The following is a 20236-nucleotide window of genomic DNA, read 5'->3' as shown; positions in this document are numbered from 1 at the left end:
AGAAGAGCCCATTCCAAGCTAGTATGGCCTGTAGGAGGCAGCCCCGTGTACAATGTATGCTGTATTTGAATCTTTTCATACCCACACTCAGCTGAGCCAAGCTTGACCTCCTATGTCTGTGGCAATGATCTTGAGCTGTATTGTTCTGAGCAGAACAATACAATAGAGAACAATAGAGTGTTGGCTTTTTTCAGCCTCTGGTAGACACTTTTCATGGTCCTTTTACTTCTTTAGTTCTTATGTTGGGCAGCTTACTGTCAGTGATGAATATCAGAAACAGTGAATCCATAAGGCTGAAAGGCTCTGACTCACTCACAGTTTCAGAGGTTGAAGTCCAAAGTCATTTGGCAGACTCGCATGGGCCTTTGGCGAGGCTCCATGGGTCAAAGGTGTGTGTGTGTATAGTTCTGTTTCTTAAGTGTGGAAGTTTAATCATCATCAAAACTAAGGGCTCCTGGGCTGGGGGTGTAGCTCAGCTGGTAGAATGCTTGTCTTTAATCACAAAGCCCTGGGTTCTATCCACAGACCATGTGGGCACCACATATAACTAATGTGGTAACACACACATATAACCCCAGCACTTGGGATATAACAGAAGGATGGATGGGGAGGTTGTTCCTTGAAGCACAGCTACTCAGGACACTGAGGGGAAGGCTACTCTGCAGTTTTGGGGTTTTTGGGTTTTTTTACTCTTTTGGCTCTTTTGGGGGGCCGTCACCCAGCTCCCAAATAAATACACATGGAGACTCGTTATTACTTACGAATGCCCGGCCTTAGCTTGGCTTGTTTCTTGCCAGCTTTTCTTAACTTAAATTATCCCATCTACCTTTTGCCTCTAGGCTTTTATCTTTATCTCATATACCTTTCTTTACTTCTTACTCCATAGCTTGCTGTATAGCTGGGTGGCTGGCCCCTGGAGTCCTCCTCCTCTTGATCCTAGTTCTTTTCTTCCCAGATTTCTCCTCAATCCCTCTTTTTGTTTTTGTTTTGTTTGTTTGTTTGTTTGTTTGTTTTTCAAGACAGGGTTTTGTAGTTTTGGTGCCTGTCCTGGATCTCACTCTGTAGACCAGGCTGGCCTCAAACTCATAGAGATCTGCCTGGCTCTGCCTCCCAAGTGCTGTGATTAAAGGTATGCGCTACCACCATCCGGCCTCGAACCCTCTTTTTCTCCATTTATCCTCTATGCCATCCAGCCCTACCTTTCCTTTCTCCTGCCTTGCTATTGGCTTTTCAGCTCTTTATTAGACCAATTGTGTGTTTTAGACAAGCAAAGTAGCACAGCTTTACAGAGTTAAACAAATGCAACATAAAAGAATCCAACACATCTTTGTATCATTTAAAAAAATGTTCCACAACATAAACAAATGTAATACATCTTAAAATAATATTCCGCAACACTACTCTCTGCAGCATATGTATTCTGGGGATCCAGTGGGAAAATACGGGTGGGTTTTTTTGTTTGTTTGTTTGGTTGGTTGGTTGGTTGGTTGGTTGGTTGGTTGGTTTTGAGTGTTTGTTTGTTTGTTCAGCTGCTTAGAATTTTAATGAATTTTTTGTTTTCTGCTTTTTGTTTTGAGACAGGGTCTCTTTGAGTATTTCTGGCTGGCCTGAAACTTAGTGTATAAACCAGACTGGCCTCAAACTCACATGGAGAGCTACCTGCCTATACCTCATGAGTGCTGGGAGGTGTTTGGGTTTGGGTTTTGTTTTTAATTTTAAGTATAATTTGTTAATTTAAAGGAATAGTCTTGTAAAATTTATTCCTTGATAGTTTCATAACACACATAATGCATTCTGGTTACTCTCACCTCCCTACCCTCTCCTGTTTCCCTCCTACCCCAGTGAGTCCCCTCTCCCTTACCCTTCCAAGTCTCATATTTGTGTCTCTGCACTGACATTCTTGTCAGCTCTACAGAGAAGGCAATAAAAAGGAGCTCAAAGAAGGAGGGCCTTAGCCAAAGCACATAGTATTATAGCTTTCTGGAACCTGAGAAATAACCACACATCAGGTACCTTAAATAAACAAAGTTGATTCTGTCACACTTTTACATATGTCTGACATCAAAATGTTAGCAGAGCCATTTTCCATCTGCAAAAAAAGAATCCTTGCTTGCCTTTTCCTAATTCCTTTTGGTAGCCAGAAATACTCAGCTTGTAGACCTACCATGCTAATCTCTGCCTGTGTCTTCATTCACATGGCCTTCTCACCTGTGTATGTCTTTAGACCTTCTTGTAAGAGCAACTATTGTTAGATGTATGGCCCAATATAGTCCATCATAACGAATTATATCTGCAAAGACCCTGTTTCTAAGGTCATACTCTGAAATTCTGGGTGAGCATGACTTTTGAAGAATACTAGACACCTCACTGAAGTTACTGGCCAGAAAATGATTGGATTTGAACAGATGGTTTGTTAGGAATTCAGAACAGGCAGGATGAGACTGAGAAAGATGTTGACCACTAATTTCATTTGCTCTGCATCTGTCCTATGGATGGAGATGGTAGTGTGAGAGCCTGCCGCTTCCATAACTTCAACTACATGCCAGACAGAGTTCTGGAACATCTGTGTACTATTACCATTATTCCTTCATAGAGAAGTTGAGCACTGGGAGATGCAATGTAAGAATTACTCAGAAAGCAACAGAGTCGTGGTTTAGATGAAGGCATTTCCTGGGGCATTTCTGGGTATGACAGCCATTGCAAACTACCTTTCCCAGGCTGTGCATTTCCAAGAACATTTGACGAGAAGCACATGTAGTACCTTCCCCCATAGATGCTGTGAGGCAAGCTAAGGAGGAACTGTCCAACTTTAATTTCCCTAAGCTCTGGCCACTGGCCAGAAGAGCAGAGGAAGCCCTTCACTTGATGTCATCGTCTAACATCAGGATGAAAGGCCTCTTGTCATTGCTTGAGCTCTACTATCCCTGCCTTGTTTTGGGGGAAATCATAGGAAAATACAGGGATTTTGAAGTATAATTTGCTCAGTTTTTAAAAAAAAAAATGAATTTTAATTAAATTAGCTCTTTGACAATTTTATATCTTTATAACCTATAGTGCATTCTGGTTATTCTGATTGCCATCCCCACCTCTCCCATCTCCCTTCCACCCCCGCCATACACACCCCCTCCCCTACATTCATGTCTTTCTGTGTGGTTCTGTGACACACTGCGTTTAATCAGAGCTGTCTGTGTAAGTGTGGTATTGGAACTGTCCATTAGAGCCTGGTAGGCTCTTCCATGGGTATTCAGCTGATGGCCATGACTGCCCCTCCCCCAGAAGCCAATGAAGCCAATAATTCAGCATGGAGAAGTAGGGCCCCATGAGTCTCTTCTTCCCATCCGTGATTGACTAATGATAAGCCCAGTAGAGGCAAGCTCAGCTGCTGTGGGATCACACCTGCAATGGCTGTCATACCCAGAAGACAGCATTTTACAACCCTTATTCCTACCTTCAGGCTTACATATTCCTTCCATTCGTTCTTTTATCATGTTCTCTGAGTCTTAGATATAAATGTCCTATTTAAGACTAAGCATGCAACTATCGCTTATTCTCGGCACCAACAACAACCATGAGCCTGTATTTTTACTACCAGCCATTGCGACCAGAAGATTCTCTGATTGCAGCTAAAAGTAGCATTTGTCTATGGGCATAAAGATTAATATTTAAAAGGCAGTTTGTGGCTGTGTAAATTTAGATACAAAACAATAATAAGTTCCCTCATTTGATTGATGGGCGTTTCAAGAATAGACTTGGCCACAAGTCAACTGAGCCATCCCCCTTTTTCACCTGCAGCTAAGATGAATGGATGACACTGGGCAGTGTCTGGGCTTTATCCCAGCCTGCTCTCCAGCACCTTTCAGCCAAGGCAACCAATCATATTTTTTTTTCAGTATTAGGGGATTTTCCAGCATATGGGATTTTTAGTTTCAAAACCAGAACAGTTTAGACAAACTAGAACATACTGTTCATCCTACTTACAGCCCCTAGTACTACATACTTCCAGCAAAGCCTCTGATAGCCTCCTGGGGCAGGGCAGAACATCTGCCTAGATTAGCATTCTGCAGCTCGGAGGCACCAGCCATGTCTTGATCCTGCAGGAAGATGTGTCTGGAAGAGGCACATGTGAGAATGAGTGGTGGAGCTGTGGAGAATGGAGCCTTTGCTCTTCCTTACAGGGGAAGAGGATGAGGAGGAGCCTGAGATGCCTGTGGGCCCGCGCCCCCGGCCCCTGTCTGAGCTGCACCTTAAGGAAAAGGCAGTGCCCATGCCGGAAGCCAGTGCGTTTTTCCTCTTCAGCCCAAACAACAGGTGTGTAAGAATGATGAGGAAGGAAATGCTTCCTCCTGGATCCAAACCTAGCACAAGACTGGATCCAACCTACAGGAGAAGCCTGGGTGCTCTCAGGTCCCCATGACTTATGTGGAGACACCAAACTAGCAGAGTCCTGGATTGCTAACCAGTTGGTCTGCGATTGCTCCCTTCCCCAGGATTTCATGTGTGAAGTATTCCTAGTCAGCCAGTGGTTACCTGATACCTCACTAAGTCCGTTTACCTTCAGATACTGGGGGGCTCAGCAGTACTGAAATTGTCCTGTCTGTATATTAGAAGGACCCAGGAGACAGGCTCCTGAGGCTCGAATAGTGGCCCACCTTTCCTGACATCTCTTTCCTCTCCCTCCTTCCCACACAGGTTCCGCCTCCAGTGCCACCGCATCGTCAATGACACCATCTTCACCAACCTGATCCTCTTCTTCATTCTGCTCAGCAGCATCTCTCTGGCTGCTGAGGATCCCGTCCAGCACAGCTCCTTCAGGAACCATGTATGCACTCTGTTTTGTTCTCTGTACTCTGTCCTTCTGAGAGTGGAACGGGCCCCGGCTTCTGCTGCTGACTTCATTGCTCAGTTAGGAGGCCTATTCTGGACCTCAGAATCTGTACACAGCCAAGAGTCCTTTAAGAGATTAGGACTTGGATAGAAAACCCAGCCTGGGAGTTTTCACTGAGCAAGTGAGCATGTACCCAAATGCATCCGGCTAGTTGATAATGGACAGTGGTCAGGCATCTTGTTGCCTGTGGATGTTCCCCAGGAAGTTCAAGTTGCCTATAAGTCAACAATGTGGCCACTGGTTTCATGCCCTGCTCCCGTTCCCTCTGACTAAGAAGGAGCATTGGCAAGTAGGTGCCAATGGTAAAGCTAACCTTGTGGAAAAAAAATAAGGACTGTGATAGTCTTCAAGAGTAAATCTGTTTGGAGCTACCCAAGGCTCTAGTGATCAACATTAAAAATTAAAATAAGAATTGCTTTACATTAAATATAAAATAAGAATTTGCTTCAAAATCCCAAAGCTTTATTAAATCGCAGTCACACAGGCATGGAGAAAAGAGCCACTCTCTAAAGCCATGTCTATAAACGAAGTTCTCAGCTCTGGGCTTCTGCCTGCTCCAGGCTGTCTTGCTGAGTCAGCAGGAGTAGCCTCAGACCTGGTCCATCTCCCAAGATGAAATCCAACATCAATGCTATAGGCTGTCTTCAGCCTGGGCTGACCTGGAGGACCTCCTTCCTAGGGCCCAAGGCCATGACAGCAGTGTAAATGTCCTCTTCTGACACGGGATGCCACAGCCATGTGAGAGCTGAGCATTGGAGTGGCCCTACAAAAACAAACCCGTTCTCTGCTCTCTTGACCAGCATCCCGTGGTCTGTTCTGGGTTTGTAAGTAACTGGGTGGATGACAGAAGCATCCAGACAGGTGCTGTTGAGGCCCGGATCCCATTGAGGCCTGCCCTGGAAGCTCCCCCTACCTGCCTGCAGACACCACACCAAGCCAGAGCCACCTGCGCTAGCCCTGAGTGGGAACTCCTGTTGGGAAGTCTTTCCTATCTGTCTCCTCGCCTGTCTCCACGTGGAAAGGCCCTGGTGGTGTGCCGGGATGCACCTTGTTTGGAAGTGTTTTTCCTTTTCTGGTGAACATCCACTGACCTCTCCCCTTTCCTGCTTGTGCCCTGCCCCCCTTCCCCATCCTGTTTGTTTTTGTTTTGCAGATTCTGTTTTATTTTGACATTGTTTTCACTACCATTTTCACCATTGAAATTGCTCTGAAGGTAAAGCCCCATCTCCCTCTATCTTCCTCCCTCTGTCTGCCGGTCCCAGCTCTCTGCTGCTGTCTGTCTTGTTGCTAACACATGCTCCTGGTGGTGGTGGGTGCACTCTCAGAGCAACTAATCCAATTCTGCTTATTTTTCAGATCCTAGGCAATGCAGACTATGTCTTCACTAGTATCTTTACATTAGAAATTATCCTTAAGGTAATGCCCCCCGAGCCATGTGTCTCCGTCTCTCTGTGTCTCTGCTCTGTCTGGTGACTCTTCTGTCCCCTTCACTCTCTGACTGGTGTCCTCACTTCATGCTGTCACTTTGCCCCCAGCTCAGATGCCAGGAGAAATCTGCTCTACCACACTGCTCCCTTTTGCTCACTTAGCAGCAGTTCTAGGCCTAGAAAAGTCACACACGGGCTGTGTCACCCTGGGTGCTGTCCCGTCACTGACTGCGCATGCAGGCTGTCAGCGGTGCTCAGTACACGTTTGCATGTACCTTCTCCAATCATTCAGGGGCTGAGCCCTACTTGAAATTCTCTCTCCCTCCTCCTGCAGAGAGGAAATGCCACACAGACTCTAGAAAGGCAAAACCTCTGGAGCATGAAGGAGGCACTTTGGCCCCTCTCTTGGGAGACTTGTCATCAACACCTTCCTCAGTACCAAGGCAAACATGAGGACTTAGCAGAGGTTGGGGCCGTGTGATAGTAATGGTGGACCTCAAGCAGGGTTGGGAACCAACATCCCAACTGAGTCATATAGCGGACAGCTAGAGGTTGTTTCTAACCCCTTGGTAACCCATTGCTCTAGCTCCCTGGTAACCTGCAGCTCGGATGAGAGAGGTCTTTTTACAGGTGGTTACTTATATGTCTGCACCTCTTAATCAATGCGTGGCCTTGGTGGTCTACCTGAGCTGTAGGACCTTGGGTAATATTGGCTTCCTCTGAGCAAGGGGGAGATTTGGTAACAGAGGAGTCGTAGTCTCTGAGCACAGGCTTCAGCTTAAGCATCTTCCTGGGACGCTTGCCAGGGACGCCCACTCCCAAAAATCTCAGGCCTCTCTTTTAGCTCATCCTTGGGGTAGATACAAGCTGCTGTCCACTCTGAGTGTGCACCAGGGCCAGCTACAGACCTTTCTTTTCCTGACGAAACCCTCAGATCATGGCCAGCCTGTTAGTGGGCTTGACATTTCTGAGTCATCCAGATACAACTTGAGTTGGGCAGTATCTGTGTGCCTACCAGGATGTCCTTATACCTCAGTGGTATTGACCCTTAGCTTCCCTTGCTCACCACCTGTGTGGCTCAGATTTTTCTTTCCTGCTCAGAGAGAGTAGATGGGGGGGACAGATTCCCAGAAGTGGGTACAGAGGCGACATTCAAATTCCTCCTGGAAAGGACTCCCTTTCCATGGTGAGCCGCTTTGCTGCTGCACCCTAGACTCAAGGTCACATGCAGGTGCCTGCAGATCTTTCTCAGGACAGGAAAGTCTCTGAGACCCAGTTCTCAGGACCCCATGCCGAGCTTCACTTGAGGATTTCAATGGTGCTTTCTCCTTAAGATTGCCATGCAAGCGGAAATGAGAATCTCTGCAAGCATTGCCATGGCAAGCCCTCCCCCACTTCTTCCTTTGGCTTCCAGTCTCTTTTCCGCTCACTGTGCTTCTGAATACGCCTCCCTGCATTCTCAGCCCACTTCCCACACCTCTCAGTTGGGAGGCCCTGTATCATGCCATGGCACTGACTGTGACGGTGCCCAGAGCATCATTTATTTGCTCGAAGGGACTGTTAAAGGGTCTGGGGCCATTTGTCTTTAAAGGGACAGGACAGGTAGGAGCATACTAGTTAGTCCAAATCATGGAAAAGGCTGTTCTATAGAAGAGAAGGAAAGTAGAGTCAGAACCAGCCAGGGAAGAGACAGAAGTGACAGGGTGATTTGTCCCTAGAGGTACACCCTGAGAAAGGTAATTGTCTGGGTTGGATGGTAGGAGACAACTTCACCCACAGCCCAAAGAACTTGGAAGCTTTTGTCTCATTCCAGTCCTCCCTCAGTATATAGATGCTTAGGCCCAGGCCTTTCCTGAGAAATGGCTTTAAGTTTTCAGGAAGCAGGGACCAGGTGGGATGACAGTCAGTAACACAGGGTAGAAGAAGGTCACTTGAACAGGTATCTGAACCTGGCTTTTTCTGGCGCCTTGAATGCACATAGACTTCAAATAAATGTTCTCTCTTCCAAGTGTCTACTTGCCCTTTCTAACTCCATTCTTACTCTGATCCTACCTGGGCACATGTCCATCGCTCCCACCCTACATTCTCATGCATTCTAAAGGGTTGTTCTACTTCTAGGGTCCCAGGCAAAACAAGCCCAAAGTCAAGAGACAGAAGTTATGCTATGAGCCACATTGTCCCCCTGTCCAAAACTTTCTGGTGAATATGAACTGTGGCAGCCACTTAACTCTACTGTCTGGGGCCCAGGTCTTCACAGAGACGTAGGACAGTGAGCCCTCCAGATTGTAGTCTTTGGGAGGGATCTGTAGCCATATTACCCCAGAACCCTTTATATAATCTCCCCACTTCTAAAAACTGCTGCAGAACACAGATTCCCAAGTCCCCTGTGATCTCCTGCTGCTGGAGATAAATGGAAAGAATTAGGTCGCAAGAGCTATTTTTTGCCAATTTTCCCATGTTGGCTTTTGTATTGGTCTTTTGGTGTACCACCCTGGACATGCTCTGATTCCAAAGAGACAAACTGGGCTCCAGATGACCAGGAAACTGCTCTTGGTCTCTCAACCATCAGTTCCAATTTTTTTTTTTTTGGGTAAATGCTTCATGGCCTATAGCTTTATACAGGCTCCTCCTGGGTATCTGTGAGCCTTTACCTCAGTCAGCAAAATGGGAGTATACAGGGTAAGTTTCTTACAAGCATTATCAGCACAAGAGGCAATGTTAGTAAGACCCTAAAACAATAATCATCACCTTACATGTTCTCATTCTGAACATTTTCAGAGAACATTCCCTTTCCTTTGTTGTCTGACCCATGCAAAAACATGAAGTATCAGGTTGGGGATTTAGCTCAGTGGTAGAGCACTTGCCTAGCAAGCTCAAGGCCCTGGGTTTGGTCCTCAGCTGAAAAAAAAAAAAAAAACATAGAAAAACATGAAATATCACTCACACTGTATACATATGGACACAACTTCCCTTGTACGGGAAGAATATAGATTTCAAACCCAAGTTATAGTGAAAGAGAACACCTAGGTGGAGCTTGTCATGTGCAGAGACATGTCCCAAGTACTTTAATGTATAATTAATTACTCCACTGATATTCATAACCCATGGGACAAGTGTTAGCATTATCTTAACATGCAGATGAAGAAAATGAGTCACAGAAAAGTTAATTTTTCACATGAGGCACATGAAATATAGTAAAGTTGGGCTTTGAATCAAAGTGATCTGGCTTCAGAGCCTGTATTTTACACCACTGTACCACTTTGCCCCTCTAAACATAGTTCCTACTCTTTAAAAGACTCTATATATAGTCCAGAAGCCAGACAGTAGCATTGAGCTTATACGTTTGACAGAGATCCTAAGCACTACCAAGACCAGTATGTAGAGAGAGGCTAACTACAGCTATTGGTGCGACAGAGATGTTCTAGAGTATGGGGTTTTTTTAATGGTGAATCCAAGTAAGTCCTGGACAAATCAGGATGGTTGGACACCCATCTTGGTATGTCTCATTCTTCCATTGATGACTAGTGTCTCAGCTGGCCCTGAGGGTGAGATGTGGAAAGGAAGTTAGGAGGCTTGCACACAGTGGGAACATAACCTAGACAGAAGCGGCAAAGGTCCCTGCAGGTGAAGCCATGTTGGCCTGGGGATGAAGGACAGTGGAGTGTTAGAGAGGTGTCATGGTGCCGATCTGAAAGGGTTTGGGTTTGTCAGAACTGCTCAATGTCCTGAGCTGGGGAGGTTCCTCAGTAGTTGAATGAATGGTGGAGGAGTTTCTCAGCACTGTGTCACTTGGTGCTTCCTGCTGTCCCTGTGCTTGGGCTCTTCCCCGGGGATGCTGATGCTGTAGGCAGGAAGCGTGGCGTCTGGGCAGGTCACTCACTCCTGCTCTCTCCCTTCCTGCAGATGACTGCTTATGGGGCTTTCCTGCACAAGGGCTCTTTCTGCCGAAACTACTTCAATATCTTGGACCTGCTGGTGGTTAGCGTGTCCCTCATCTCCTTTGGCATCCAGTGAGTCTCAACCCAGGATGTGGGCAAGCAGCTAGGAGTGGGTGTCAAAGAAGTTAGCCAAGCCCCGGAGGGCCGCCTTGATGGACGCTCACAGTGTGACTGTGATTGGAATGGGGTGGGGCCTCGAATAGCACACAGTGTTTGTTTTGATTCTTTCTCCTCCTCCTCCCTCCTCCTCTTCCTCTTCCTCCTCTTTCCCTTCTTTCTTTGTGGTACTTGAGATTGATCTCAGGACCTAACTTGCTAGGCAAGTACTCCACCACTAAACAACAGCGACCACTCTTTTTACTTTTTATTTGGCATAGATCACATTAAGTTACCCAAACTGACCTTGAACTTATGACTTTCCCTGCTCTAGCCTCCTAAGTAGCAAGGATTATAGGCCTGCACCACCAGGTCCTACTTAATTTCTTATATCTGTATCTTTCATGGTCTGATACCTGGGGTATATTGATCCACAAGAATTTATTTAAATGTCTATATTTTTGTCATGGCAGGTTCAGGCCCCATTATAAACAAACAGACATCTGCGGTACCTTCCTCTCCCTGAGTCTCTTTCACTGTGAATAAGGCCTGGGGCTGCCCTAGAGCCGCCCAAACCTGCCATTGCTCTGACCTACCCTGGCCTAGCTCAGCCTCTTTCTCTGATTCCCCCTTCTGTGTTCAGTCAAAACCCATACACACACACACACACACACACACACACACACACACACACACACACACATGGGGGGTGATGTGTGCACTTCTGTTATAGAAAGAGAAGGGGAAAAGAGAGATTGAGAAGGAGGTGAGTGGGGAGCACTGATTCTTTATCTTAGCTGCACAGGGCAAGTTAAAAAGAATGCCTTTTTCCTAGATCTCACCCCTGGAGGTTCAGATGCACAAGGACAAGGTATGAGTTGTAAAACTCTCTAGCTTGAGTCCCTGTAAGGTCAATTTCAAACCTTGCTCAGGTTTGTAAGAAATTTGATTCAGAGTTTCTACCTATTCTAACAGCTGTGCTTTTTAATCCTACACTTTTGAGTTTGAAAACATTTTCACACATCTGTTCTTCCATGGTACACACACACACACACACACACACACACACACACACACTCCTACCTATAAGGTAGGCAAGGAAATGCTATTACAAAATTTGGTGTTCAGGACATTAGGAGACCAAGCCAAGAAAGGCTGGTATCCCAGGCATCTTGGGTCTCCCTTCCCAAGGTTGGTTCCTGGTTAGCCTCTGTTGTGATATGGCGGCCATGGAAGTGAGACCCTTTTCTTTGATCATCAATTATGTTACCTAAAATTTCTCCCTGGGAGCCTGGACATCTAGATTCCCACCTCAGCACTACTGAGATGACTGTTTCACTTTGAACCAACAATCCCTCTTGGTTGTTGTTGATTTTTGTTTTGTTTCGTTTTGTTTTCAAATCTGTCCTTTAAATTATTTCCATTGTGATACGGTGCACATTGCCTGCCTCGCAGGGATGCTGTGGGAACAGTGACAGAGAGGAACTTCCTTTGTGTCTTTTGAAATAAAAACCCATGGAACCAGAGAAATTGAATTCTTGTACTAGCTCCCTCTTGACATAGGAAGAAGAAAATCAGCACTTGCCAACACATCAGACCCTCTTTTTGGTTCCCAGGCAAGGTTGAGTCCTCTTGTCAAATGCTGGAGAAGATGCCTTAATTAGACAGCACCTCGGGTCAGAACACACTTCAGATGCTGCTCAACAGCTGAATGTGGTTAATGACTTCTACTTGGCTTGGACAGATGGAAACCTTCTAGCCATCTCGATGAAGGGCTTATGGGGGTACCTGCCACTCCCCACCAGGAAGCAGCCCAAGGCACCCAGATATTCTAGCATGACCTTGGCATTCCTTGTTTCTGGGGAAACCATTTTTTCTTTGAAATTTTTTCTGGCACACCACTGCCTCATGGGAGTCTGAGCATGTCCTGAACCATGGTAGAATTTATATATTGTGGTGGGCAATGACCCAGGCATTGTGTTTGGAACTATGCCAGAATTTCTTCCCCATGCTTACCACCTCCAACCACAAGGTCTGAAGTTTCACCATCAATGTGCATTTGGTGTATAACGTGGTGATGTCTTTGGCAGGCGAGATAGTGAAAACTGCCATTTTACTTTCTAGATTTATAATACGTGCCAAGTCCCTACTACTGATGTCCGTAAATTCTCCATCAATCCCTGAAACAATCCTTGGAGCTAACCACTGCCCCATTTTCCAGATGAAACCCCCAGGGTACAGAAAATTAAGAAATGTGTCCTGAGTGATTCGGGTGGCAAGTCACAGCAGTGGGGACTGAATGCAGGTCTTTTTGACACTGTAGATACCTCTTAAGTCACATACTTTATTGCCAATGACTTGGTTTTTATACTCCAACCTTTTCTAAACCAGGGCTGGAGGTCAGAAGAAGGCATCAAGCATGCCAGGCAAGCCTTCACCCTGAGCTACCCCGACTCCTTCTTCTGTGTCTTTATTATCAGGAAATCCCAGGGTCACAAAGAGGCCACAGGTTTTTAGCAGTGAATGATAGAAGTTCTGAGTCCCCAAAACAGAGTCTACATAATCTATCCATCTATCTATCTATCTATCTATCTATCTATCTATCTATCTATCTATCCATCTATCCATCTATCTATCTATCTATATCTGTCTATATATACACATATATACATACATATACATATACATATACATACATACATACATACATACATACATACATACATACATACATACATATATATTGTCCATCAAGACCAGTCAGTCAGAACGACATCTACCCAGGCCATTCTCTGCTCTAACCTGGGTAGGGGAACTGACCGCCCACCCTGTTTCTCTCCCAGGTCCAGCGCAATCAACGTTGTGAAGATTTTACGAGTGCTGCGGGTCCTCAGGCCCCTGCGGGCCATCAACAGGGCCAAGGGGCTAAAGGTAAAGTAAGAAGGTCTACCTACATGGGCAGCCATCAATGCAGTAAACATTAGCTCTCCCTCCAGCTGGTGGCAGCTGAAGTGACAGATGGGCTACAGGAAGGGTAGATGAGTGTCAGCCATGGTAGAGTCACTGTCTTAAGCAAAATGTTTCAAGGGGTTGCCCCCTCCCACAGATACCTCAGGTGATGAGTCAGTATCTGTTTACGTGATTCTTAGCAAGGTAGACACTGAGGCTGGCGGGGGGGGGGGGGTCCCCCAGGAGCACTAATTTGCATCAGGAGAGCATAAGACAAAAAGTTTACTGACTTGATATAGACAGAGAGGGGCCAAGATACTAGGAAGTCGTTGGCCCTCCCTTCACAGGATCTAGCATCCATGTAGTGTTGAATGGTTCTCCTAACTGGTTCCTAGGAGGCATCTACAAGGCAGTCACAGGGCTGGCTGCAGGGAGTGGCCTTCAGAGCAATTGAATTTCCCTCATTTGTTCCTGACTTAGCTCAGCAGACAGATGTCACCAGGCACACACAGTACTTTTCCACTTAGGTAGCCTTCAGATAGGTAGACTAAGACAAGGGAGGAGCCATTTTTGAGTTAACTATCATAATGATTGGTCTTCCAAACCCTTGTCAATGCAACAAACAAACAAATGCCCACAGATTTTCCATTAAAGAGAATGAGAGGTAGTTTATTTTGGAGCCAAGTATGAGTAATCATAATCTGGGTGCTCCAAATACCATGTTTTTGTTGGTGTCTAAGGACTTTTCATCCATTCTTATTTGAATTGGTCTACAACCTAGCAGGCTTCCTCCTTATGGAGCTGTCATACTTCACTCTATTTGAGAGCCCCCTCTCCTCACTTCTCCCCCACCACATCCCGCCTGCTTCCCCGTGGTGTCTCTCCACCCTCAGTACCTGCTTCCACTTTCGTACCTCACGTCTTCTGCCATCACTTCCTTGAAGCCTCTATCTTCCCATCTCATGGTCCCCTTTCTTGTTTCCTGTAGATCACCCCACATTTGCTCCCACCTAGATACACACACTTCACTAGAAGCCAGGGTTCAAATGAAAGAACTTGCAGTTGCCTTTCTGTGCCTGCATCACCTTACACACTGCAGAGTGGTCTCCAGTTCTATTCATTTTCCTACAAATTTCATTAATTTTTTTATGATGAAAAAAGTCCACTGTGTATATGTACCACATATATTATCCACTCATCTGCAAAGACCATGTTTTCATGTGGTACCAGTTGTTTTCTTTTGAAAAATTTATACATATATGTACAGTGTATCCCAGCCTTCTCCACCCCCTCTTTCCCACCCCCTTCCCACTACCTGCTGCCAATATCCCCCATCTCCCTCCCAATTTCTTGTCTTCTTCTTAACTCACAAATTAAGTCCAATTAGTGCTGCTGATATGGGCATGTGGAAAGAGGGGTATGTACTGGGGTATTGACAGTTTACCAATGGCCAGCTCCTACTCTTCAAAGAAAAATGACTCTCTGTCCTGTCCCTCAGCAGCCATCAAGAGCCCCTCAGGTATCAGGAGCCCCTCCCCCTCCATGATGGAATTCATAACTCTTTTGATAAAACTCATGGGATTTGATAAGACTTCTTCATATGGCCTTAGCCCACTCACTACCTCTGATTTTCCCAAGCTCCTTGCTCCCGCCTCCGCCTCTCAGGATCCATGACCCCATTATTTCACATGTGTTCTACTCTCCCACTTCGTTATAATGTGTGCTTTGGTTTCAAGGTCATAGTTCCCATTTGGCTTCTTCATGCACACTTCATTTTACTTAACCCTTCCTCCAATCCCTTGTTTCTTCAGCCCCATCACTGCAAAACCTGCTTAAACTTTTCTGTCCCCAACATCTCTCTTCTCTACTTTAATTCTGTCATCTATCCTCTCTTCATTAGTGTGTTCCCCATCCACTAGCTTGTTGCTAGTTCCCAGATTTCCATACGTGCTCCAGGATAAAAAACACAGAACACAATATTTGAAGCTAACAACTAACATATGAAAGAAAATATACACTTTTTGTCCTTCTGAGTTGGGGCTACCTCGTTTGATACAATACTTTCCAGATCCATCCACTTTTCTACAAATTTTGTAATTTCATTTCCTTTACAGTATATCTCTCTTTAACAAAGACGCATCTTGGTTGGGTTTCTTTTGCTGTGATGAATTCCATGACCAAAGGCAACCTGAGGAAGAGTTTATTTAAGCTTACAGTTGTTGCCCATTATAAAGAGAAATCAGAGTAGGAACTCAATGCAAGAACTGAAGCAGAAACTGTGGAGGAGTACTGCCTACTGGCATACTCTTCGTGGCTTGCTCAACCTGATTTCTTATTCAACTGAGGACGATGAGTACAGGGGTGGCACCACCTCCAGTGGGCTGTGCCCTTCCACATCAGTCAAGGTCAAAAAAAAGTCCCATAGGCTTGCCTACAGAAATCTGATGGAAGCATTTTCTCAACTGAGGTTCCTCTTCCCAGATAACTCTGTCTTATATCAAGTTGACAGACCACCCAGGGCAATTGGCCCCTTGTTAATTTGACACACAAACATAATGCTATTAAACCCTGAAGTTTCCTTTCTCATTTATCCCTAAGATGTCATATTAATGTTAATATCAATATCATAATGTAAAACATAGTATCACTTTATAAGCCACATGGTCTTTAAAATTTTTCAGCATTTGAAAATCCAAAGTCTCTAAAAATCCAGTATTTCTTTGAAAGTTCCATCTTTTAACTGTGGGCTCCTATAAAATTTAAACTAAGTTAAATACTTTCATATTCCAAGAGGGAAGAACCAGGGCACAGTCACAATCAAATAAAAGCAAAAGCAGAAGTAAGCAGTGTGAAAAGTTAAATGCTTTAACATCTGGGCCTTACTCATGATCTTCTGAGCTCCAGCTCATCTCAAAGGCTGGTCCTTGGTGGTCACCCCCAGTATTGTTATCTCCAGTCTTCACTGTAGCCTTCACCAATGGCCTTTCCAAACCTCTCTTCAGGGACTCCAGCCCATCTACCCAGTGCCGGGCCTCCGCTACTCTCCATGACCCCTCTGTGCCTCCAAAACCACTACCACCTTCGGCTGCCAACCTGAGATGCAGCCTTGGCCCTCTTTGGACCACAGGTTCTGTGTGCTGACCCTGAGAAAATACTCCCAGAAGAGTCACCTCAGTGATGCCAGTCTTTTCTTAATTACTGCTAATTCCTCAGCTCCAGATAACCAGCATTGATTGTCCCATCAAAACAGAACTTTCACTTTAACGGTGCTGGTCTCTTGTTAATCACAGCTGATTCTTCAGCTCCAGCTGACCGGAACTATAGATTCTTGATTCAAAGCATCACTCAAACATCCCTGGTAGTCTTTGCTTCCCTTATAAACATCACCAGCCAGGCCTGTCTGTCATCTGCATCCCTGACAGCATTCCTGTCATCCAAGCTCCCATAACGTCCTAGTAAAGCTATGAGCACTAAATGGTGTTTCTAGTCCTCCCAGGTTTCAAAGTCTTTCTACAAACAACATGGTCAGGTTGTCACAGCAATAGCCCATGTAGCTGGTAAAAAATTTTTGTCCTACTTAGGTTTCTACTGCTATAATAAACTCTATAGCTGTATTAGTCAGGTTTCTCTAAAGGAACAGAGTGGTGGAGTTATGTGTATGAAGTTTATTAGCATGGCTTATGCACTGTGTCTAAACAGTCCAAAATTAGCTGCCTTACAATGTAAAGGCCAAGGATTCTGTAGCTGTTCAGTCCAAGAGACTGAATGTCCCAGAAGTCCCAGTCTCATGCTGGAGTCCCAGGGAAGTCCTAGAGCGATGCTGCTCATGGTTTTATATTGGAATCCCAAAGAAGTAGGTCCTGTCCCCAGCAAAGGAATGCCTCAGCAGCAGTGTAGATGCACTTGCCAGTGAAAGAGGGTGCAAGCAGGCAAAAGGCAAAAGTTTCTTCTTCCTTGTCCATTTATGTGGGCTGCCACCAGAAGGTGTGGCCCAGATTAAGGGAAATTTTCCCACTTCAAATAATCCATTCAAGAAAATTCTTCATAGACATGCCCAGTTTGTTTGGGTTTTCTTTTATTCCTGATATTGTCAAGTTAACAACCAAGGTTAGCTATAATAATGACCAAAACCAACTTGGGTTTATTTCAGCTCACAGTTGTAGTCCCTCATACAGGGAAGTCAGGGCAGGAACCAGAAAGCAGGAACTGAGGCAGAGGTCATGGAGGAGTGCTGCTTATTGGCTTGCTTTTCATGGCTTGCTCAGCCTGCATCTTGTACAACTCAGAACTGTCTGCAAGAGGCACTGCCCCCAGTGGGCTGGGCCTTCCCACATAAATCATTAATCTACATTATAAGTAATCTAATGGAAGCATTTTCTCAGTCGAGGTTCCCCTTTCCAGATAAGTCTAGCTCAGGTCAAATTAAAAAAAAAAAAAAAAAGACAAGATGGTTTGTTGATTAACTTAATTTTAATGGGATGCCTAATAATTATTTTATAAAAAGATAATAAATGTTTTCCAAAAGGATAAGTAGATCTTAAGTTTCACAGAGCCAACAAGAATGTCATAGGCTAAGGAAGCAAAAGCTTTAGTTTTTAACAGCTAGTGAAATGTGGTTACTTACCCACCAAGCTAGGAGACTGAAGATCATAGGCAAGGGGATAGAATTGTGTATAACAGATCAAACTTTTAAAATAGAGTTAAATGTTGTCTACTACAATAAGTTTTGTCATTATTACGTGATTTAACAAGCATGTCCCCCAAGGAGGAATAATTTTTTCAAGTAATTGTTTTTAATAAACGTTCTCCTGTGATTGAGGTGGTGGCCATCCAGCTAAAGAAGGCTTTACCCCATTGGTAAACACACAGTCTTAGTATTTTAACATTTGTATGAAATCTAATCACTAAGTTTTAAATGGTTTATTTGATAAAGGATAGAATAGAATATTCGTGTTCGCTGGGCCTTTTCTTTTTTAGTTCTACTCAGCCATCAGTTTTATCTCGGGGTATTGAATTTGACCTCAAGAATTTCTAAAACATTTCATTGTAGCTGATTTACTCTTGCCAGTGCTACTATCTCTTTTTCTGTTTTAAGCTTTACAACCTTTTTATGGAAATACTTTAATAATATTTTCATTAATTCTTTGAGAATCTCATGCAATATATTTTGATCCTATTTATCCCTGCTCTTCTCATTTCTCATAGATCCACCTCCCTGCCCACCCGACTTCATGTCTTCCTGGTTTTTGTAACCTATGAGTCTGATTTGTGCTGCCCAAATACTCTTGGATGTGAGGCATGCCCTGGATCATGGTTGATTTACAGGAGTCATCAAAATGGGCCCTCCTTCTCCCAACAGCCCTCAGTTGCCGATAGCTCCTTGGTAGGGACTTTGTGCCAACCTCTCTCCTCCAGGCTGGAGTTTTTCTGGCTTGAACGTTTGCAGGTCGTGGACATGTTGTCCTAACTTCTGTGAGTTAAGATGTGTGACTGCCCTGTTGTGTCCATAAAACAGTTTGTTGCAGCTGTCCACCGCCTCTCTTACAGTCCTTCTGCCCCTCTTCTCGATTCACCCCTGAGCCTTGGAAGAATGTGCTATGGAATGATTAAATGGGGCAGGGACATTGGCAGGATCTAGGAGGGGTTACAGAGATGGGAGAACTAACATTAAAGGCCTTTTGAAAAAGTCCTATGGAAACCTACTGCTGTAGAAGAATCCTAAGATATATGATATACACATATGAAAACAGTTTAAATGGAGTTACCCTATAACAGGGACAAGAACAGTACTCCTACTAGATACCACAGGACAGCAAATAAAGAATCTAGTACCTCTTTTGGACTTGTTGGCCAGTGGGGTACCATAAACCCCAAACATTATAGGCTATTGCCATTATTCTTGGTTACCCTCCAGAGCTTAAAGCTAAGACCCTACTGTTGAAGGTACCACATACTTGAGTCATGGAACATAGAGAAATCAAGCTGACCTGGAAGTTTTATCCCTACTGGCTAGTTTTCATGGTGCTGGAAAGTGCTATACATGCTACCAGAGGAGAGAAGCAATCATCGATCTTCCCAGCTATAAACTCTATGTGGTAAAATGATGAGTGTCCTGGCAGGATTAGCCCACTGGTGCAAATAATGGCATGAATGTCTTTGGAATAATCAGGATTTAACTATCAGCTATTAGGAAATGGGAACTCAATCATCCTGGGGAAAATTAAAGCCTGGCTTCCTCTCACATCCGAAATTCTGGCAAGGAAGGAAAATCACAGGCACAAATGTCAACATGTTAGCCACATGTCCTGTGTCCTTATACTATGAAGAAGAGTAGACCACCCAAGGGGGAGTCTTTAGAGGGATCAGTTGAGCAATTCCCATGGTAACACCTATGGTGTCTTAGCTTCTTTTCCTATTACTGTGATAACATATGTACTCTGGCTAAAGTAGATCAAGGGAGAAATGATTTACTTCAGTTCACAGTTCAAGGGTACAGTACATAATGGCAGCAAAGTCAACCAGCAGGAGCTTGAAGCTGCTGGTCACGTGACAATAAGAAATCAGAGAGTGATGAATGCTTGTGTTCAGCTAGCTTTCTCTTTTTTATGCAGACCAGGACCCAAGCCCAGGGAATGTTACTGCCCAAATTTTAGTATAGGGTTTCCCTCCTCAATTAACCTAATCAACATAACCTTTCACAGGCACACCCAGAAGCTAATTAATCCCTCAAAGTAGGGCCTGGAGAAGGTCTCCTAGGTGATTCCAGATGCTGTCAAGTGATAATTAACATTAACCATCACATACAGGAAAGAGAAAAACAGCTGTGAGGAGTGAAAGGGCAGCATAAGGCAGATGAAGGGGACACCTTCCCCAGCACCCCAAGGAGAGGGGTAAACCCTGGCTGATAAAAGGAGAACAGAGAGAGGTGTCCCTATTCCATC

At 44.8% G+C, this 20236-nt stretch overlaps 1 protein-coding gene across 8 annotated transcripts in view; it reads left to right on the top strand.

Moving 5' to 3' along the window:
* Positions 1–20236, top strand: part of Cacna1c (calcium voltage-gated channel subunit alpha1 C) — a 541159-nt gene that overhangs the window by 449689 nt on the left and 71234 nt on the right. For 7 of the 8 annotated variants that reach the window (XM_036181728.1, XM_036181732.1, XM_036181730.1 and 4 more), the window contains exons 19-23: positions 4176–4308; positions 4690–4819; positions 6242–6301; positions 10216–10322; positions 13190–13277. In XM_036181728.1, the coding sequence (XP_036037621.1) occupies positions 4176–4308; positions 4690–4819; positions 6242–6301; positions 10216–10322; positions 13190–13277 (518 nt within the window). Of the gene's footprint in view, positions 1–4175; positions 4309–4689; positions 4820–6038; positions 6099–6241; positions 6302–10215; positions 10323–13189; positions 13278–20236 lie in introns of all 8 variants that reach the window. The other variant, XM_036181734.1, reaches the window with a different exon arrangement.

The sequence above is a fragment of the Onychomys torridus genome, chromosome 3 (assembly GCF_903995425.1).
Source record: "Onychomys torridus chromosome 3, mOncTor1.1, whole genome shotgun sequence".
Classification (NCBI taxonomy): Eukaryota; Metazoa; Chordata; class Mammalia; order Rodentia; family Cricetidae; genus Onychomys; species Onychomys torridus.
The sequence above is the reverse complement of the archived record's forward strand: the minus strand, read 5'-3'. Positions and strand labels throughout refer to the sequence as shown.